Raw genomic sequence first — 23,734 nt, forward strand, 5'->3', positions numbered from 1 at the left:
TATCTACTAAACTACAGCATACAAATACAGAGAGTAATGTAGGCCTGTTATACTGAGTGATATATATTATACACAGGGGTGTACATCACTTTTTTAGTGAGTTACTCAGATGAATACCAGGAGACAGCGTTTGGTACTCACCCCACACGAAGCGTGGTCCTCCTCAGTGTCTCCTTCACTGTCCTCTATTTACACTTCTTGCATGCTAGATGATGAAGATGATGAAGATGCACCTCCCTGTCTCTTTTTAAGCCTCCGATTTGCTTTCTCCAAAACTTGTTGCTAAAACTGTGAAGTCCTTGCATTTCCTGAGGCCAAGTTGAAGGATCAAATACTAAGAAATGATCACATGACTTGAAGTCATATCTGATTTCAGATGTGGGAAGTTACTAAGTACACTGTCTTATTCAAGTACTGTACTTAAGTACAATTTTGAGATATTTGTACTTTACTTGCTTTGATGCTACTTTGTACTTCTACTCCCCTACAGTTCAGAGGTAAATGGTGTACTTTTACTCCATTACATGTATTTTATACCTTTAGTTACTTTACAGATGTGGATGAATGATGTTAAATATAATCAAGTGTTAAATCAGACTTTAGTTCCACCTGGAGTAAATTCACAAGCTACCCTGCAGTATACACAGTCATTCAAACTAGCTGCACCTTTACCAGCTTTGAGAACACTTTCATGATCAATCATTATAAAACATATCATATATATTATTCTGAAATGGACCAATCTGCACAATGACTACTTTTACTTTTGGTACTTTAACTATATTTTGATAATACTTTTCTAAGTTTACTTGAGTAACATTTTGAATGCAGGACTTTTACTGTAACAGAGTATTCCTACACAATATCTGAGTACTTCTTCCACCTCTGTCTGATTTCAAACTCTTCCATTAACACCCTGAGTAAGTTTGCAACTGTGTGTTTTACTCCACTTTGTTGTCAATAAAACTGCAGCAGCTTGACCACAGAGCGTGAACGTTGTGATCAGCTGATTTTGCGCAGTTCTCCAGTGTGTGTGCGGGTCACCGAATGTGCACAGGGGAGTCCCCCACTGCAGCGAGTTGGCAGAGTTTTGGCACAGTTCTGTTGTTCATACCGACGTTAACCCTGTCTCTGCACACGGTGAACAACTCTGTCGTCCAGTGATCTACCTGCGTACCTGCGTACCAGTTATGTGCACCCCTGATTATATTATTGAGGGAGAATTGTCCGGGGCTACAGAAAAAACATTCGGGGCTTTAGCCGTAATACAATAACGGTGTAACCCTGTTTAAAAGGTGCTATATAAATAAAGTTGATTATTTTATTATTACTATATACTGGTGTCAGGATCCACCAACATTCCTTCCTTTTTCCCAACCTTGAGCAGAAGTATCAGGTGGATGTGCTGATTACTTTTCAGTCCATGGCTCATACCTGTTGTCACATTCAGTTAAGCTAATGTCCTGTACAAATTATATTAATGCGTCACCACAATACTCATTTTCTCACCATTTCCTCCTAATATGCTCTTTACTCTTTATTTCTCTCAACCTCTCATTCAATATATTCTCGCCTTACTTTCCTCTGCCATTCTTCTCATTTCTCTTGCTCTCTAAAGGCTGTTTGTGCTTCGTTTTTTCGGACCGCTCTCTTCCCCGCACATTCGCAGCTTCATGTCGTTCTGCCTGTATGCTTTAACACATGGGTCAATTTAATCAGGTGCTGCTGAGTGCTGTATTCAGTCACGCATCCCATGTAGTGAGGTCACTGTGAAAAGAGCCCATTTATATTAGACGGTATATGGAATTAAATTAGATGCAGTTACACATGGTGTCTCTTTCTTCTTCGCCTGTACTGGTGTGTTTTTTCACTCATTTCACAAGACACAAGCAGAAAATCAGAGGATGTATAGCCAGAAGATGTCAACGAATAAATCTCCCTTAATAAATTCCATTTATTTCCAGTTTCTCATACAAAGAAACCAATTTCATTAAAGTTCTTCGTTTATTTAACATCAACGAATCACATCAAGGCATTTGACACGGTTTCCATGGTAGCACAGAAGGCCGTGACCCAATTGTATTTCTGTCAGATCAGATATAAGATTGTTCTGTGTGTGTGTGTGTGTGTGTGCGTGCGTGCGTGCGTGCGTGCGTGCGTGCGTGCTGTGTGTGTGTGTGTGTGTGTGTGTGTGGTGTGTGTGTGTGTGTGTGTGTGGTGTGGTGTGTGTGTGTGTGTGTGTGTGTGTGTGTGTGTGTGTGTGTGTGTGTGTGTGTGTGTGTGTGTGTGTGTGTGTGTGTGTGTGTGTGTGTGTGTGTGTGTATACATGGTAGGAAAATATGTAGTTTTCAAGCACACACACACGCAAATCCGTAAGACCTTTCTCTCTCTCTCTCTGCGCCTAAATATCTGACTTTATACAGACACACACATTCAAGACAAAACAACTGATCTTTGGCTTGTGTCTGTTAAAAGGCAGCTGCCAATTTAAATTCTTAATTTATTTTTGTTGTTATGCAAAGAAATACATGTTTGCTGACACTGGAAATTGTGGCTGTGAATCTTCATGGTTTAATAATGTGCTGATGACTGGTTTAGTGCTCACACACGCAGATATTTTTGGGATTAATAATGCAGTGTGTAGGTCCTGGTAATGGGTCTCTTATGACTTGGAGCAGTACAAAGTCAAGCTAAGTCAAAAAAGCTCAAGTTGATTTTCTCTTCCTTTCTCACCTTTTTCATTCACCTCTTCTGTGTTTCTATTACCCATTAAACTTTCATTAGGACCCTGGACTGGTCTTGACATCTAATGCAAACATTTTGAAAAGTCAGGCAAAAGGGCTCTGTGTGCATTGACACTGTCTATCACTATAAAGTCAGATGTTTATTTGATCCCCATCTGACAATTATTTCTTTTCCATCTTGTGAAATGTAGCTTCTCTGACTTGTGCTCTTCTCTAAAAACATATCCTGGCTTTCGGTTGATTAGGTATATTTCCTGTTATTTGGATGACACAGCTTATTTCAATAACATAGACATGCCTACAGGAGAAATGTAGGGTTAAGCATCTCAAAGTCAAAAGTCAAAGTCAACTTTATTGTCAATCTTTCAGTTTGTGTGTACAGACAGGGAGATCGAAATACCGTTTCCCACAATCCCGAATTAAAAAAAAAAAAAAAAAAAAAAAAAGAATAAAAATATGTATATACCTACAGTATATATACACAATCAAAAGACACATTCATACATATGCACACATTAAGACCTACATAAAAGCACAACAATCAATATATACAAAATAAAAGTCACTTCAATATCTTTGAGAATGTACATTAGTGCATGCCCACTTTGACATGTTGACTGCAGAGGTGGGGGTAACTCTGATCTTATGTTTGGAAAGCGCCCACCTACAGCCTGCCACCAGCCGCCTGGCGGATAATAGCAGCTGACATTTCGCCTTTTTTTCTCTTTGTGTCTTTCAATATTCCTCTTAATAGCATATGCTTTCACCACCCACCGTTGTGTTTAATTAATCAAGTTTTATCTCATCTGTTCTACTGTATCTGACTTTTCAGAAATGTTAACTAAATAAAATGTCTCTTTCTCGGAAATATTTATTTTGTGTTCCAGTTAGTCTCAAGTATTCCAGGTACTGGTAATGAGAAACCAAACTGTGTAGCCCCCATACCTGGTTAGCCATAATTTGCTTGGTCCTTCCCTTTTTCATTTTGTGTGCGTCACCATCTCTTTGTGTGCGTCACCATCTCTTTGTCCTTGTAACCTACATGTCATTTCCTATATACTGTATTTAATTAATAACATAAGGACATCATAGGGTTCTCTTTGGACTGTCTCCTTTTATTAATTTTCAAGTTTCATCTAGGACTATTTCTTTACAAAATTATTTGAATCTACTTTACCAGTCTCTCTCTCTTGCTGATTGGTTAAAAACATGTATTTTTTGTATCTCCAGGAACGTTATTGGTTGAGAACATGCAGATAAATGGCGTGGCTGAGGGTCCGGATCGTACCATCTCTCTGTCGCTGAGGGATAACCACGATCACTGGGTGATCCTTGACCAATCCAAACAAGCCCTTTACCTCAACAGCACCGGACGGGTTCTTGACAGAGATGTAAGGCGTCTGTCTTCTTTATACAGACAACATCTGCTTCTTTTTTATTATTTTTACTTTAGTGGTTGGACTTTACTACAGATTATCGTTATGGCATGAACACATTCACATGGCTGTTTTACTCTTTCCACCATTTGTTATTGTGAGAAAGTTTTAGCTCCTGCTCATCCATAAAAAAAACAAGCCTCCTGCTGTTTTTTTGTCTGTAAAGCAAACCAAGCAGATGTTTTCAAAAGTGATTTGTAAACAAAAAAATACAAAAGAATGGTAGTCCTTTGTGAAATATCTTTATTTTTTTATGTTGGTGTATTTTTCATTACTGTACAAGCAAGCTTTTTAACTATTTATCCATTTCTCTGTGTTTCCCTTTTTCCAGCCCCCCTCGTATATTCAGTCCATTGTGGTTCAGGTTCAGTGTACCAACGAGCTGGTCGGCACGGTGATTTTACACGAAGTCCGCATCGTTGTTCGAGACCGCAACGACAACGCGCCACATTTCCAACAGCCAAGATACTATGTTGCCGTCAGTGAGGTAAAACACAAACACACTGACATGGGGGTCAACATCAGTGTTTGTATTGACCTGCTACACCTTATGTACACACTGCAATGTATTGTGAATAACAACATCCACCAAATAGCCTTGTAAATGACTTTTGCTGTCAGACGGGCAGCACCACAAGCACGGAAAGAGCAGAGTTTTTGGACAGCAGAGGAACATATCTGTTATTCTGAGCTTTCCAGAATAGTCTTTAAGAAGCCAATCCCACCCTTAGTGTGTCCGCAGAGTCTGGGCGAGCAGAATTTAACTAGAGGCGGTTCAAGCTGAAAACGGGACAAGGAAACATGCAGCCTGCTGCCAGCGCAGACCGAGGCAGACCCAGCAGAATATCTCATTATGCAGTCTTCCCCAGCCTGTCCAACTCAATCCCTCTCCTCCACCTCTCTCTTTCTCTCTCCTGGCCCTTCTTCCCGCTCTTCCATGCCCCCTCTCCACTCCCAGCGCTTCATTATGTCACCTTTTTCTCCACCTCCCCGCCTTTCCTCTGCCACACTCTATATATTTCTGCTTGTCTCTCCTCCTCCTTCTTTCTTACAGCCCTCCAGTTTCTCATTACTCCTATTAAAATGATTCCTTTGTATATCTTGAAGGACCACCGTACAAAAGATGCGTTATAAAGAACTTTGAGATATGAGTCCCCTGCCAGCCAACATGAAAATCTAGTTTGGTAAATGTAGTTTGGCTTGGTGGTCATCATTTTTTAAAGGTTCAAACATTTGAGTGTGCCCATTAGGCAGCAGCTATTGTATAATTCACTTTACTTTGCCCCCAGAACTCCAACAATATAATGAAGTACATTTAATAGAGAGTGACTCAGGAGTAACATCAAGCTTTATCAACATTAAACTTGCTTTTTGTCGTCTATTACTACCAATTATTGAGTGCAAGAGAGTGAGGCAGACAGATTAAGACACACAGAGAGGCAATATGCTTATTTATAAGAATGTCTGGGGCACAGTTTATGAGTTCTTCCTGAAGGTTTCTGGGTACAGGGTGATCCTGGTGGCTGATTTCTTGAGTTGGCACCGGTGCCAGAGTCTGCAGTTCTTTCATTAAAGCTGTATCCGAAAAAATGGCAAAGTGACAGCGTCAGACGTTCTCACCGCCATTGTTGTATTGGAGGCAGAGATAACCCTGTTTAGGGAAATGATGTAACAAATCATTGGTGCAGCAGCTAAATTAAACTTAATGTCAAATGTTTTTCATGCTGTCTGGAGTTTAGACTGCTGTTTTGATACATAATCAGACAGGTCCCAAGGCAGCGTGGCAATATATAGCTGGCAAAGATCTTCCTTTTTATTTGCCGTGGAAAGTTTTCAACTCTCCGGGTTAAGAACTTCTCTCAGAAAAGCCAATATCTTTCTGAATATCTATTGTAGCTTCGTTTTCTTTACTAGAAGTGAGTTATTCTGTTGCTCATGTGCAGTGAACATTTAACATATTTTATTTGCCAAACTACGAGTTATTGTAAACAACGGCCAATATGGATTTTTTGTATGTGTATCTTAGGCCATCAACTGCATGTCATGTACAGTAGTAGATATATTACTAATACTCCGCTATTTATTTTCCAAGAAGAAGAAGTTTACTTAAACATGGTGGCAAATTGGATTAAATCTTTTGTTATGAGCTTATAACATTGTGAAATGTTAAACTGTGTAAAGGGTAGGTGTGAAAAAGATACGGTGTCTTATCTACACTTTTTTAGTCATGCTATAATCTTTTTAAAAATGGACTCGTGTTTTTTAACAGTCAGAGTTTGGTTTGAATCTGTTATTATTATTCTATTTAACTAAAATAATAGACCCAAAAATAGATAAAGACATGTTGTCTTTGGGAGAAAAAGCTAACTTTACATACCATACATGTTTTTCTATCACCCAATGTCCCGTTTAATGTAAACACTTGTATTCAAATGAGGGATTACGTGTAGCAAACTCTCACAGTACTGACAGAGAAAGATTTATGCAAACAGTGCCGTCAGAAAAAGTTGTACTAACCTGCTGCCTGTGTTTCATTTTATTCCAAGAGCAAACAAAAGCACAAAACAGCTGCATGCTGATCCTCCCTCTCAAGCCCCATTTGCAAGCTGCAAGTCATTTTCTATTTGTTTTGTAGAGACAGTGGGGTATCCGGATCCCTTATGGCCATAAGCATGTGAGGAGGTTTTTAATGTGCCCCTCCCTCCCCTCTGCCACATACAGGCAGGAGATGCCAGGAAAACAACAGAACAGATAGAAGCTGTTTGATATGAGTTGTGAAAACCAATGTGAAAGTGTTTAAACGTTTGACAGCATGTAGCTTGTATAAAAGATACTGAACTGCTCTCTCCTGTTGTCTTTATAGCTGACGCCAGTAGGAACCACTATCTTCTCTGGTTTCTATGGGAACAATGGGGCAGCAGACATTGATGACGGTCCCAACGGACAGATAGAGTACACCATCCAGTACAACCCCAGAGACCCGGTAGGATATCCTTCTGCCTGCTGATCTCTTGGGAATAGGGGCCAGGTTATGAACTATGTTGACTCTGTTAGTGACTTTCTATGTGTGTAATCTGTGTTTCAGACAACAAACAGAACCTTTGACATCCCCCTCACACTTTTTGGATCCGTAGTCCTCAGAGAAAGACTCAACTATGAGGAGATCACACGCTACATGGTCATCATACAGGCAAATGTAAGTGACTTTTTTTTAACACAGCCTTTTAAGTAGCTATCAAGGAAAGTATGATATACTTTTAATATAACATTTTTTGAAAGGTAAAGCTTCCAACTGAGAACCATTATGAAGAACAATTTCAATACAATGAACTCCTGATTGAGTGGGAGTATAGACTGCAGCCTAGGGTGTTGTTATATTTTATTTAAATGTTTTATCATGGTACTATTCCTGTTACACACCTTTGGACTATTGCTGCTTGTTAAGTCAGCAATCTGCATTTATGAAGTGCCTTCCTTTCTTTTCGGACAAAGCACCTCTCCCTCACCCAATCATGCACCAAAAGTGGGTTCAGTTTTACATCAATGACAATTTGTCACGCACAGGCAGGGATCAATTAACCTCCTTGTGATTAAGAGAAGACCCGCTCTACCTCACAGCCGCCCTTTAATTAAGTTAACTATTAGCACATCCTTAATTATCACGTATGTCTTAGTCAGAGTAATTGTTCTGCTTTAATTTTATAGCACTCTGTTTGTTATATTTATAGAAGTGTTCTACAATAGATAATTTCACTCAAGAGAAACGGTTTTAGAAGTGACAAATAGTCATGTCCTAAAAGCATTATTACAAGTCCACAGAACACTGAAAGATTAATGTGTTTCTGACTGCTTGAAAGCCAGACGTATTCAATGTTTATCTGAATACAATATTAAGAATGGCTTGAGTGGCTGTGGATTTGCTAAATATAAATTCAAAGCGAACACAAACATGTTCTACCAAGGAAAGCTAAGCTAAGCTAACTTAGCTTCTCATCTACTTCACAGCTATGAGAGTTATCTCAGCCACACGGTAATTATGTTCATTTCATGAAAACAATTGTAACACTTTATATTAAGGTACACAAATTAACCATCAACTATAGTTAATTAACATGCATATTAGCAGTATATTTACTCTTTATTAGTCATTATAAAACACGTATTAATGCCTTATTCTGCATGACCATATTCTACAGGTAATAAGCCATTAGTTGAGAGTTTTTCCTCAATAACCCTCTAATTAGTGCTTATTTATTGCAAGTAAGGAAGTTGTTACATGAGTTTTGGTCTTAATATGCTCTGCTCAATATGGGCCTAATAAGGCAGTAGTACCATAAGAATAGTAATTCTCCCATAATAACACTTAACAAATATGATCTATTCTTATGTAACAAGACATGAAACTATAAGTGTTAATTGAGTCTAAATAACTCAAAATTAAGTATTTATATATAAGAATATGTTTTGGGGTATTGACAGTTCAGCTACCAATAGCAAGGTGATATTGACCTGTATGTTTCATACTTGCACATTTATATTTTTGTAACATTTGTACTGAAGGTTAGACAGGAAACCAGGTACAGGAAGTAGGAGAAAGTGAACTGAATAGCATGGCAGTAGACTGCTACTAATTTTCCCTATGCATCCTGAAGAGTAAAAGGGTCAAGTCCGTCAGAAAGCAATGACTGTAAGCAGGGTTCGAGTTATAAACTGAGCTCTATGGGGGTCTTTAAAACTGACGCGTGCATGCACACACACACACACACACACACACACACACACACACACACACACACACACACACACACACACTCAAAATGTCCCCCCCAATAAATAGCAAAAATAACAAAAACCTTTTTTTTTTTTTTATTCAAATAAAATTGCTATTCTATGACTTTTTTATTTTGGCTATTTGTATACTTGAAAATCTTTATTTTATGTTATTGTGAACTCCACCAAAATTATATATTCTTTTCATATGTAAATTAGTTCCGCCTTGTTTGTTTATGCATACCTTTATTTCAGTGGCGGCTGGTGGAAAATATTTTAGGTGGGGCTGTGCAAATGGTGATCAAACAATACTAGAGGGGTCCGGGGGGATGCTCCCCCGGTAATTTTTTTTGAGAAAAGACCCCTTAAATCATGACTTCTGGTGATGTTAGAGGGGGGGAGGGGGGGGGGGGGGGGAGAAGGACAATTTGAGGCTTAAAATATGAGAAGACTGATCAATACCTCCATAACTTCAGTGTGGTTAGCTATGAATCTTCCAAAACTTCCAAACACCTTGTCCTGGACATAGTTTCTACAGCATAAACTGTGCAACAGTACAGTAGGCCCACACAAACTGCAGAACACCGGGGCTTTGGGAACACTGATTTAATTCCCATTTAACCTGTTAAGGGGCTGTTTTCCCCCTTTCTTTTTCTCACGAAACTGTCTCAGGGCTTCTTAAAATGTAATAAACTATTCATGTGTCCTACTCAGAGGAAACGCATCTAACTGATGATATGAACCATGTTTACCGAAACAAAACACAAGTCTCACAAGAAGCGTCTAAATGAGCCCTGAGCGAAAAAATGCTAACGCACTCTAGGTATAAATCAATCGATATACTTATCGGATATGCACAAACAAGCTTACAAGCTGAGATTCCACATATTCTAGAAATATAAGTATCATCACTGAGCGATCAGAACTCGCGACAGGGGAAGCAAATACAGACATCACACAACGTAGCTTTAGGTAGCAAAACATGGAGATATGCTCACCTTTTGCAGAATAACAATTCTGATCAAAAACGAGAAAAACGCAGCTGAAGGTTAATCCATAGGTTAATCCAATGTGTCTGTCACTTTGAAAAATGATTGATGATCCATAATTCAATTTTTATGTAAAAAACGGAGTTTTCATTAGCTGTAGCTTCCAGAGTGTATGAAAGCTTCCTGTTTTGTCTCCTTGGATACGAGTCCAAACAACTCACAGGGTGTTTCTCAATCGCGAGTACGCTTGCTTGGTAGCACATGTCTGACGAGCATCTTGCTTCAGAAGCGAGTCAAGAATACTTCCTGGCATTCGGAAAACGAAGTGTGGAACACGCTAGCAAGTGTGCAGGTGTGCGTCATATGAGAGGCCCCGCCTTACATCTTCCGCCACAGATTTGGGGAAATTGGTCCGTGCGCAAAGCATTGTGGGGATTTTAAGGCCGCGAAGTCTACTCATGTGCACACTCGATATTTCTCCAAACGGAGTACGCCGGGCTCGGTAGATTTCCAAGTATACTGGAGATTGGAACAGTACTTCGGCGGCACTCGATGACGTAGTATGCTTGAAATAGTGGCTCGGAAGCAGCTTTACTCGCGATTGAGAAACACCCACAGACTGCACTGGGCGCTCACGTAGGAGCCCTGTGACCATCATATTTGACGACGCTGATTGGCTGAAATTATGTTTTCGCGGCATAGTTTACACGTTACAGATAGCAACAGTCAGCTGCTAGTGGCTGCTGCTGCACTGGTTGAGGGCTCCTCTCTTAGCGCCCAGACGAGAGAAGGTACACGGGCAAGGCCAGGCAGGAAACATGTGACTTATCAGTAACTTTAGACATCATAACACAATTTTAAACGAGATTTTATTGTAGATTATACATTTTACTGATACCAATTATATAATATTTACCTTGTTCATTAAAATAAAAATAAAAATATATATTTTTTTTAAAATATATTTTTTATTTTTATTTTTATTTTTATTTTTTAATATGGGAAGAGGTGGGGCGGCGCCCCTAGCGCCCCTATGGACCGGCCGCCACTGCTTTATTTTGTACCCGGGGGTGTATTTGCCTGTCGCATGTCTGAGTCCAGCTTCAGTTAGCTTGATGCTCCAAGCCATTGTTAATTTTGGCAGCTGTTTTTGATTTAGTCTTAGTCTTAGTCTTTAGACGAAAATGGTAATTAGTTTTAGTCACATTTTAGTCATTTCTATCCTTCATAGTTTTAGTCTAGTTTTAGTCGACGAAAACTCAAAACGTGTTAGTCTAGTTTTAGTCGACGAAAACTCAAAACGTTTTAGTCTACTTTTAGTCGATGAAAAATTACATTTTAGTCAACTTTAGTCAAAATGTTTTCTCTCTTTAAACCAATTCAGTTGGGCAAATACAGGTATCTGACATTGTAATCAAGGTGACAGCATCAAGTGTTGAAATTCGTAAAGCAACATTTCACTCTCTTAACACTTTACTTGTGTAATATCTAGGGATGGGTATCGCTAAGGTTTTTAACAGTACTACTACTCTTATCAATACTGCTTATCGATCCGGTACTTTAACGGTATTCTTGTATTTACTTTTTGTTATTTTTTAAAGGAAAAAACTAACAAATTGTTAACCGAATTAATTGCTTTATTTAAAATGTGAAATAAATTAAATATATATAATTATGTTAAAATATTGTACTGTACTTGAGTAAAATGTTGAGGTACTTGTACTTTACTGGAGTATTTAAATGTTTTGCTACTGTGTACTTCTACTCCACTACAGTTCATAGTTAAATGGTGTACTTCTACTCCACTACATGTATTTAATACCTTTAGTTACTTTACAGATGTGGATGAATGATGTTTATTATTATTGTGTTTTGTAGTAATGTGTTTTTATTACATGTACAGCACTTTGGCTCGACCAAAAATCGCTTTTAAATGTGCTTTATAAATAAAACTTGATTTGATTTGATGTGAAATATAATCAAGTGTTAACTCAGACTTTAGTAAATTCACAAGCTACCCTGCAGTATACAGATATATAATATATCATTCAAACTAGCTGCACCTTTACCAGCTTTGAGAACACTTTAATGATCAATCATTATAAAACATATCATATATATTATTCTGAATGGAACAATCTGCACAATCACTACTTGTACTGTCGCTACTTTAAATATATTTTGATGATCATACTTTGACTTGAGGAACTCTTCCTACACTATGGTATTTTTTTACTTAGCGACAAGATCTGAGTACTTCTCCCACCTCTGCACACCTGATGTGATAACGTTACTCGTAATTGGGGCAACAGAGCTACGAGTTAAGGAAGTCGACAATTGTGCATTTCTCCGATTGAATATGACGTCTTTTGGCCGGCTGTTTCGACAGACTACTCTACTCGTTTCAACGCGCTAACGCGAAAACATGGCAAACGAGCTTTGTCCACATCGAGCCTTGTAGTGTCTCTATACTTCTGAACGCTCCGTCCCCGGCAGATCTCTGTGTGCCGCTGCAGCGTGTCTGTTAGGCCCCGCCCCCCGCACACAGAGAGAGAGGGAGATCGCTCTTCTGGAGTGAAGAGAGCGGAAATAGATATTGCAAGTTAGAAATGTAAGATGCATTTTGACAGACAAGACGGGCAATTGGGGGAAAATATGCTGCATTTTGAATGTCCGCTAGTCCACCATTAACACCTTAGTCCCGTCTCGTCTCGTCAACGAAAACTAAATATACATTTCGTCAAATTTTCGTTATCAAGAATCTATTTTTAGCTCGTTATCGTCTCGTCTTAGTCATGTAAAAAAGGTCGTTGACGAACATTTTTCGTCATAGTTTTCGTTGACGAAATTAACACTGCTCCAAGCAGGTCAGTCATGTTTTAATTTGCCCTCCATCAGTTCTGGTATCTTTTCTAGTTAGCCGTAAAGTGATCTATATTATTTTATTTCGTAATGGTAATGTTAATGAACCCTCCGGTTTAGCTTCTTTGTGTAAATAACTTGTAGTTCTGATGTTAAAACCGAACTTTTCAGGAATAGTAGCTAACTAGCTGTGGGCTAGCTGGTTTCAGTTGCTAGCCAGGGTTTGGCGGGCTAATGTCAGCTATGTGGAAAATTACGGTGTCGTTTTGGATGTAATCCAATACATATTTATTCATGTGGATTATTTCTATTTTATTTTGTCATTTGTAGAGTTCGGAAAGATTTAAAACTGTGATGTGTGACATCTATGGAATACCAAAGGTGCCAGAATTAATTAAATAAATACTCTACAATTATTATGAAATAGTATTTCAACAAAACAAATGGGCAATAAATTGGTCCTGTTTCTACTGAAATTGCGTGGCACAGACCTTTCTATGGATTGAAATGCTTTAATATGATTATGGTTATAGTTGTACTTTATTCATCCCTAATCTCTGCCATTACAAACAACGAAACAAGAAAAGCTAAACTAGATCAAATAGGGCGATGTAATACAATGCACAATTAGACATTATGCAGGGTGCGTACGGGTGCTGGAAATCCTTGAAAATGCTTGAAATTGTACGAGGTGTTTTCAAGGTTTGAAAAGTGCTTGAATTTTGGGAATGGTGCTTGAATTTGGGATAAAGTGCTTGAAATTGTAAATGCTTTACTTCGCTTTTTAGATTAAAAGAAAATAAAGAAGTCGGAGCGTGCTTAATTGCTTCGCTTTTACATAAAACAGCTCCGCTCCGGCCTTCCCGCGCTATGCGCGTGACCGACAAGTGTTTTTGTTACGTGTGTGACCTGGGCATTCTGATGAGAGTGATAGATGACAGTATGCCAGGAGGTTGCCGTTTCAACGAGCGTTGGCTAGCAGAAGACAAATACAAGCCATGGCTAAGACGAGGGTCAAGCGAAGCCCAAGAGTAGCCTCCTGCATAGTCTGCAACAATAACGATGCGAGAGTCTGCGCTGACGAGCCACACACCACACGAAAGGTACGCCGTAGTAGAGCATTTTAGATTAGGCTATCGTTGCATGTAAAATACATGACACTTTTCTCTGTGTGCGGCAAAACAAGCTCGCCAAAAATGGCTTCACTAGTCTGGCAATATTTTAAGTGTCCAAAAATGACAATAAAATAGCGGTATGCAACGTGTGTGTGAAGCAGAAATCCTGCAGCTCCACCCGCTGTGACGGACCGGTGAGCGGAGCAGAACACACATTAAGAGTTAGACCTAACACACTTAGCTATTTTATCTACCTCTGGAACAAGCTAAACTAGTTATAAATATATTTATTCTTCACTGTCGGGTCACTCATTACTGGATCAGTGAGCTGCAGGAGATACTGACGGGCTGTCAGGAGAGAGAGAGAGGGAGAGACGGGGAGAGAGGAAAAGAGAGCGCTTCCGCTAATTTCTCCCGTGTTATTATCCCAAGTTAATGTAAACTTGAATAATGTACTTCATTTGAATGTAATAATTATGTTGGTTGGTTGGTTTGTGGAAGCGCCAGTGAATGAGCCCCATTAACTGAGTTTTAAACATCACTTTAAATGGAAGATCCCCATAGGCCCCGCCCACTCGATCGGATCGGCGATCGGTATCGGCCGATACTGATTCCGGCGATCGGCCCCAAAATTGGCGATCGGAGCATCCCTAATAATTGTATATGATATGTTTTATAATGATTGATCATGAAAGTGTTATCAAAGCTGGTAAAGTTGCAGCTAGTTTGAATGACTTTGTATACTACAGAGTAGCTTGTGAATTTACTCCAGGTGGAACTAAAGTCTGATTTAACACTTGATTATATTTCACATCATTCATCCACATCTGTAAAGTAACTAAAGGTATTCAATACATGTAGTGGAGTAAAAGTAAACCATTTACCTCTGACTTATGTTTACTGCCAACCTAAAAGTACCTCAAAAATAGTAATCAATAATGTATTGAAAAGTTATTTGGCTGATTGTTTTATATTGGCTCAGCCAGGTTATATGGGATGCCCAGTCTACGTACAGATGGGTCACTCATTTTGAAATATTAAACTTAGTTTTCTTTTCTAAAATTTTTAATTTTTCATCCTCATGTAGAATGCTATTATGAAACACACATTTGGTTGTTTATAGCATAAAGAACATCTGATTTAATGTGAGGTAGGGAAATAATCATTTGAGTATAAGTATGTGTATATAAATATGTAATTTACAACAGCTGTAAGATGCTTGAAAAGCTTGAAAATGCACCTTGCAAGTGCTTGAATTTGACTTTGGAAAAGGTGTAAGAACCTTTTAACCAGTTAAGCCCCAAGCCTGTTTTTCAGGTCTCAGGCTCGAAAATGACATTCCCAGAACAATTGACTATATCTTCACTTCTAAAATGGGTAAATGAATAATCTTTTTTCTCAAAGCAATGATAAACCTGTGAGTTGGATGTAGAAAAAGTCAGAATCAATATAGATGTTTTTAAAGTAAATTCAGATTGAACAAAGTAAAAAAGTGTAAATTATAGTGTCCGTCCAAAAAATAAACCATTACTTATAGTGAAAACCACCCTTGAATGATGGGATAGTAGACTAAAAGCTTTAGGAATCCAAACTATAACATATAAGTACCGTCTATCAAGATTGATGCAAAACAAGTATTTCTAAGGCACACCTTTATATGATCATTATAGTTATACAAAATAAGAGAATAACAGGTATGAAATAATTCCAACTCATACTACAGTTTAAAAGGGGAGTGATTTGTAAAATATGCATAAAGAAAAAGTAAATCTGTTCAGTTCTGTTTCATATGGTTTTGAGAGATGTATCCATAGATTTAGTCCCTAATTTTGCTCTCAAAGTGCACCAGATTGATGCATTTAACTTCAACATTTAAAAAAAAATCTTCTTTTTATTTGTATTCAAATTTTGATTGAATTTTTGGTCCCCCCCAATGTTGACTCCATGAATACGGCCTTGGATACCGTCCACTAGACTCCTAGTTACGTCGCGAGCTGCGTACATGATTTTGTTCGGCAGCCAAATACCGCAAAATAATCTGTGACGTGTTTGCGTGTATTGTGTTTGTTTCCCGGGGAAACACTCACAAGAAACACCGGCTGTTGTTATGTCTGCTGTGACGTTAAGTTGCCGCTTGTAATTATGCCTTTACAAGCTTAAAAGTTGTATTTATCATCTGAATTTGGCGAAACAAGTTGAATATTCTAAAAAAACAAGACTTTGTTTATTTGAAATCAGATGAAAACAAACTGTCACGGACCCTGCCGTGTTATCTATGATTACTATACGCTTTTCATTCAGAATTTCAGCGGGAGGGAGGGGGAGCGGCGCTGAGGAACAGCAGAGTGCGGGTTGACAGGTGTCTGTGTTGACCCTTATTGTGGAATAAGGGGAATGCAGAGACAGGCTACAAGTGTCTTAGGTTCAAGTTAGACAACTAATGTCTGGGTTAGTGTTCATGGCTTCATGTTTATGTCATCTTAACGTTTAATCTTGATGCACACACATTTTCCGTGCTTTCCAATAGTTTAAAATGGTTTTATTCCACTGTTAAATAACCTGTTCAATACAAACATGCCACTCGTAAAAATTAAATAACATTTCTGTGAACTGATATTTGTTTAGTGAGCTTATAGGATGTTCCCCGAAAGATTGTAAAATGTCAATGAAGATGTCAGACTTAGTATATTTGTTAATAATTACATACAAAATATGGAATTTGTGTGTGTGTGTGTTCCAAGTGAATCTGCGGCTCCCTGGTGGCCAGTACATAAATTATGTGGCCCCCGCCACCATCCAAGTTGCCCATCCCTGCTCTAGGGGGTCCGGGGGCATGCTCCCCCGGTAAGATATTTGTTGTAATTTTGGAGTTAAATGCATCAATCTGGCGCACTTCACCTGTCTCCCTCCTCTCCGCCCTGCTCCTCTTTGAGGCAGCAGCAAAGACTTTAAAAGAGTATCTTACCTTTTTTCACCTATTTAACATTTCTTGTTACATAAGAATAGATCATATTTGTTAAGTGTTATTATGGGAGAATCACAATTCTTGTGGTACTACTGCCTTATTAGGCCCATATTGAGCAGAGCATATTAAGACCAAAACTCATGTACAACAACTTCCTTACTTGCAATAAATAAGCACTAATTAGAGGGTTATTGAGGAAAAACTCTCAACTAATGGCTTATTTATTGTAGACTATGGTCATGTAGAATAAGACATTAATAAGTGTTTTATAATGACTAATAAAGAGCCAATATACTGCTAATATGCATGTTAATTAACAACTAGTTGATGGTTAATTTGTGTACCTTAATATAAAGTGTTACCAAAAATATTTTTTACGCCAGTCAATAATTTATCCAAACAATTATTTGAAAGTTCATAATCTTTTTCTGAGATTTTTCTTTCCTCTGTCACAGACAACATGAAACAATGCACTGTAAAGCCTGCACATTCAAGGCGGGCAGAATTGGAAAGAGAGGAGAATAAAAATACAATACCGGTGTTATTTACAATTACTGTGGACGTTTTTCTCTGCTGTCACTGTCTTCCCCCAGTTATTCTGATATGCATGCAGCATGTAATTAGGTGTCAATCGTCGCCTGAAATGACCGGTTGTCCTGGTTATGAAAGCCTCCGCACACAAACATGGATGTTACAACATAATAAAGTGTGCGAGGCAACGTTTTGAAGGGATTAATTCCTGGCAAAGATATTTTTCTGTTAGAGGTTTGACACCAAAAATTCAGTGGTCGAGAAACACTAATTTCAGGTGTAGTCAATAACAGTAAAACAGGAAGTTACACACAATGTAATGCTTCTTATATTGCTTGGCAGGTTTTCAAGTTAGAGAAACACAAAAATGTGTTAGCAGAAAACTACCACATACAGTAAAAGGGCCCTGAAGATGTAGATGTGTACACTAAATGGTTACACGTTAATGCTTAGCTAGAAATAAAACATTCTGAATTGCCTTACTTTCAATGTCTGACAAGAACCTGTTTCCAGTTGTTTTGATATTTTACGAGGTCCCCACTGAAGGTCTTTTTCTGAATAAAAATAGACCCATGTTTCATTTTTGGATGCATCAAGGTCATACATTTTGGTGAAGTTGTATTCAAAAACCTCATACCTAACCTCAATACAATTCTTTCTTCTGGAATATAAAGGTGGTACAATCTTTTTTTCTTAAGGCCAACCCAATCGTAGCATTTTGACTGCAGTCTATAGTTGGAAACACGATTTGTTTACTAGGCAGAGAGAAAACCCATCTGAGATCACAAAAATGTATGATAAGTTACAGTAAGGTGCACATTTGTACTGGTGGATATAAAATGTAGAACAATTCCCTGGACTGACTGAATTGGGATGACTTTATATGCTTTCATGAAAGATTGTTACGACTTCTTTGGTAAACTACAATCAAATAAACTGTTGAGTCACGTCTCATCATGTTGAAAAATACTGCATGCTTCAATTTATTAAACTGCCATAGATTGAAGTAGAAACACTTCAATGTACCTCAAATTCTATTCTTGGTTTTGCTATATTCACAAGGTCGGTGATAAAAAAAAACCCCGTCATTTTCTGTTCTTGACATGAACGTAAATATATGGGATATCTCGAGAAGAAAGTGCAGTATGATCCAGGAAATACAATCAAAGCTCTCTCTCTCTGTGTAGGACCGAGCCCCCTATCCCAGTGAGCGCCGTACGGTCACCACCACTCTGACTGTGGACATACTGGATGGTGATGACCTGGGTCCCATGTTCCTCCCATGTACGCTTGTGGGAAACACCCGTGACTGCAGTCCCATCACGTACAGGGCTAATGTCCTGGAGCTGACAGAGCCGGTAAGTGTGCGCCTGTTTTATGTTAAATACTGCATTGTATTTTCATGCATTATGCAGGGGGTATGTTTCTGTTTGCCTACGGTGAGTGCACTTTTGTGATGGAAAGTAGGTTTGGCAGTCCTTAGGATTTTAGGCTTACATTAGGTTATTTTTGAGAGCTGATCTCTTTCTTAACCTTTCAATTTTGTACGCTTCTTCTGCCTATTATACTTACATTTATGCAAGTGTAATATATTATAAGACCACGAAGAACTGATGCTTCTCCTGTGAATTCTCTGACTTAAGCAATGAATGCACCCCTGTTCTGTATGTGAACTCTACAACACACTTAATTTGCAACAGCAATATGAGAACAAAATATTGTATTTAATAATAAAAAGTATTAAGAAGTAACAAAGCGTGCCTGTAGAGTTTTAGCCTATAAACATTTGTACTTTTGAGATCACACCAGGTGTTACAGTCTTGCTGAAAAAAACACATTATATGATAATGTAACTTAAAAATACAGATTGTACCGTAAAATTCTTGTGCATGAACAAGTGTTATTTAAAAGTGGGTTTGCAATACCTTGGTATGAGTTTATGCTTACACAGCTTTATATTTTAAAATGTCTGCATTGCTATCTCGGGCATTTTGCTGATGCTGTTATCCTGAGCGCGTTACAATGCCACTTTGTAAATGAGTCAAAGTTCCTGCTGGCAAAATCCGCAACTCTGACAAGTCAGCAGAGCATCCATCCCTTACCACAAACACATGCAGACAAACACACACACACACACACACACACACACACACACACACACACACACACACACACACACACACACACACACACACACACACACACACACACACACACTCACACACTCACACACACACACACACACACACACACACACACACACTCACACACTCACACACTCACACACGCACCTACCTTTGATGGTGACAAGGTAGCAGTGCAGTAGAGCAGCCATGCCTAGCTGGACTTTGTCTACTTCATCTCTTTGTTTAGATAGATCTTTGTCACACAAACACACACACAAACATTCTCACTTTACTCCAGACACACGGAAGTCTTTCAAGTCTTCAGTCCTTTTCTTATCGCTCCTCACTCACACACAGACACTCTCACAGAAACACAGAAACAAACACCATTTTCTCAAAGCCAAGGGAGATACAGCGAGAAGCAACAGGACTAAATCAACTTTACACCTCATGGTTCCGAGAAGGAGCAAGTGCACGCAGACAAGGACAAGAGTTACTATGGAGAGGGGGTGAGAGGGGATGATGTGGAGGAGAGAATCAAACAGGGAGGAGAGGAGAGTCAGACACAGAAAAGTTATGCTGGGAATATACTTCAGGGGTTTTAAATCTGAAGCGATGGGCAAGACACAATGCATCAAACACAAAAGTTGTTTTGCACTTGTCAATTTGCTCACAATACACAGCTGCCTCTGTGGTTGCTTTGTTTCTCCTGTCTTTTGAGGATTGTTGTTCTTTGAATGAAACCCTGACCCCTCAAGTGTTTTCCCAGCATCACCCAGAGATCAGACAAGAAATGTCTGATCTCTTGGACCTTTGCAGATGTCAAATAAAAACTCATAGTTGAGGAAAAGGGATAATTTTACACGTTGCAGCACGAAGAGCACAGGTGACATTTTTTAATTGAATGATGGTTCGTTCCATATAGATTTGTTTTGCGAGGGTGATAGAATAGCTTAGTTGGCGACAATACAATGCTTCCCACATACACATTATCCAATATGGAAACTGGTTGTATTGGATATATTGTAGTTTACGTGTAGGTATATTGTAGTTTACGTGTAGGTATATTGTAGTTTACGTGTAGGGCTTGTTTTCTTCCCTCAAACTGATGAGGAATTATCAAATTGTTAAACTCATGAGCAAAACATGATTTACAGTTGCAGCAAACATCCATAAAAGACAACTGTTGCTACTGTACATGCAATATTTAAAAGTTGCGTTTTGATTTGCTGTTTTAAACTTTTCCAATGAATCAGTTAAAATTCCATTCATGTAGTGGCTTAAAGTAACATCCCTAATAATTCTTGTTTTGACATTTATAAAAGCACCTTTGCAGATTCTGACAGCTAATGGAGGATCATAGAAAGATAAATATAAGGGGGCAAGGGCATGTATTGCCTCTTAAAACTATGAAAGTTATTTTTCTATCAGTTCTTACAGATTCAGGAAGTGTAGGGTCAGAAAAAAAGGATTATATGATCTCTCATTTCAGTTTTTATGAAAAACCCTGGCAGCAGCATTTTGATTGGTCCGTAGTTTTACAAAGAGTGCTTCTGGTAGGCCAGTATAAAGAGCACTGATTATAAAAGAATGACCAAGCTTTTCTGCATCTCACCTTTGTTATATTCTGCATATTTTAAGCAGTTTTGGTCAACAAGTTAATATTACCTTTTAAATTTGATAACAAGATTTCTTACTCGGGGTCATGTCTGCATGGCCAGATGTCCCTTCAGATGTTGATGAAAGAGAAAAGAGGCAGGCAGAGGATGGACAGACGGATACACAGAATTTAGAGATGTGATGAGAGAGGGTGAAAGGAAAGGAAAAAGTTGCTTTTTGGCTGCGTTTACAAAGGGTGGTGAGGTGATTTGAGGGAAGAGAGTCCAGGCACTAACATTTTTTGAGTCCTAATCAGACTAATGTGATTTGACAACCTCAGAGCCTTAGAGCCAACATTACTATTCTTCCCTCTTCTCAAACATACACACACAGCAACACTTTTGGTCATTTATGCCGAGGAGCTGGGTACGTTCACACATGCACTTCAAAAAGGTTGCTGCCTCTGCGACTCAGAAATGTTTCGCTGTGAGGGAAAAATAGATTATTGAACACCACACTGAGCAACTCTACAAAGACCCGACATCATTTAGTTTGTCGGAACACAGAATGAAGGCCGACAGCGCTATAACTTTATTTCGTAGCCGCTTTCGGCAAAGACTACAACTTTGCTCAGCTCTGTGGTGCACTGCATTGTGAAAACGTGTCATTTGTTCATGTGATAGGAGACTGCTGTGCCTCCGTTGCACCACATTGTGCAGTCATGAGCTCCTGTATAGTTCATTGGTTGACAAAAAGGCTCACCTGACCATGAGGCGCCCTGAGGGGTTACTACCTCCATTCATTGATTCCCTCATTGCCCTCGGGATCAGCCACCTGCCTGCACAGCTGCTGCTCATTTGCTGATTAGTCCCCCACCATATATATAAAAGGCAATTTCCCCATACACAATTCCCAGGTGCTGCTGCTTGTTTGTTGTTGTTGTGTCAAAGACATTCATGTCTGTTTGAAAACTGTTGCTGGTTTTCTACCTGCTGATTCTGCATTGTTCGTTTGCTCTGCAACTTTCTGATAGTAAGGGAGAACATCTTTATACATTTGTTACTTCTTGTTTGCAACATTTTGAGTGAGTGAAGTGAGTTCAGTTCTCCTTGAGTTATCTGGTTTTACTAAACCTAAGCTAAGGTCTGTAATTCAGGGTTCTTACGGTCATTAAAAACCTGGAAAAGTCATGGAAATTCAAAATGCTAATTCCAGGCCCTGGAAAAGTTATGGAAAACAATATTTTTCCCAAAGTTTTGGAAAAGTCATGGAAATGTAACTAAAGTTGCATCAAATATAATTTATATTTGATCTAATCGCCGAAATAGTAATACTATAATGATAATAAATACTGTATCGTATAGTAATGAAACGTAAAATGGCATTTAACTGTCGAGGTATTTTGCTGGTGAGAGATTTTAGTTGCTTTAGCGTGTAGAAGCTAGTAAGCCTACTATTTGATTTGTTTTAGATAGGCACCACATGTTTCAGACCTTATTTTCCTGTTCCATGTTAAAATAAACCATTTTCAGTGGTACCGCTGAGAAAGAGTAATTTTTTTGGTCATGGAAAATTAGGTAAAGGTCCTGGAGAAGTCATTGAAAATCATTGGTGAAAAAGTGTATGAACCCTGGTAATTATGGATTACAGTACTTATGTCGCGCAGTTCACTATACTCTATCTAGTAACCCCAGTTTTTCCAGTTGAGCATTTGCCCACAGGAGCTCACGTTGAATAAAATATAAAGAAGAAACAAAGGTAAACAAGGTTCTCATCTATATTAAAGAAATGTATTATGTTTTTTGGTTTTAACTGTTCGTTTCGACAAAAATAACAAAAAACATTTTGATTATAAAAACTTGAGTTTTATGAAACTGTGAAGGGTGTTTTTTTCCAAAAATATGTGTTTGGTTAGATCATAATCTATAATGAAAATAATAGTTTGTTGCTTTACAATTAACTCCAGACATAAGAATGAGGTTGTCGTTGAGAAACATCATCTACGACCAGATTGCTTTTACAAGTAGCCAGTGAAAAAGCTCATTTTAAGCCACAAAGCCAAATCATTGTCAGAGTTAAGCCAAGATTGTTTTTTAGCATTTCCCCCCATTTGCTTTTTACATGGACTTTTTACCTGCATCGACCAAATCTGCTAGAAAATGATCAATACTGGTCAATGCTACTCGACTGCACACGGAAACAAAACACTTCTGATGGCAGGGTTTTGTCCCATTGCCTACAGACGGTTTGTATGAAGGCACACTCTGTTTATAGAGATAGGATGCAGCCCTCATTGAAGTAAACCACACTGCCCAATCACCAGACAATATGTGTTAAACAAAAGTTTGGCCTTTCAATAGAAACAAGCGTAAAGGAGACTCATTTATGTTATTCCTGCAGTGATTAATGTGGGCCTTCAAGGACTTGAACAACTAATACTTAAAACACTTCACATCCTGAAGGAATGATCTAGTAATAACTGCTCCTGAGCCATCTTGAAAAGGTTGTCGGTATTAGCAAAGTTAGATTATCCGGCACAATATTATGCCCATTATTGTTAGGGTGAGTGACATTGGTTGGGACAATATGTGTCACAA

General features: G+C 38.6%; 1 protein-coding gene across 1 annotated transcript in view; it reads left to right on the top strand.

Annotated features, from left to right (window-relative positions):
- The window catches only part of LOC117473793 (protocadherin-15-like), a 138,240-nt gene that overhangs the window by 19,102 nt on the left and 95,404 nt on the right, over positions 1-23,734 (top strand). Inside the window, exons 4-8 of the mRNA XM_034119670.1 lie at positions 3,975-4,135; positions 4,512-4,667; positions 7,044-7,163; positions 7,266-7,376; positions 18,600-18,776. Of these exons, the coding sequence (XP_033975561.1) occupies positions 3,975-4,135; positions 4,512-4,667; positions 7,044-7,163; positions 7,266-7,376; positions 18,600-18,776 (725 nt within the window). The remainder of the gene's footprint in view (positions 1-3,974; positions 4,136-4,511; positions 4,668-7,043; positions 7,164-7,265; positions 7,377-18,599; positions 18,777-23,734) is intronic.

This window comes from Trematomus bernacchii, unplaced genomic scaffold, assembly GCF_902827165.1.
Source record: "Trematomus bernacchii unplaced genomic scaffold, fTreBer1.1, whole genome shotgun sequence".
In the NCBI taxonomy this organism is placed as follows: domain Eukaryota; kingdom Metazoa; phylum Chordata; class Actinopteri; order Perciformes; family Nototheniidae; genus Trematomus; species Trematomus bernacchii.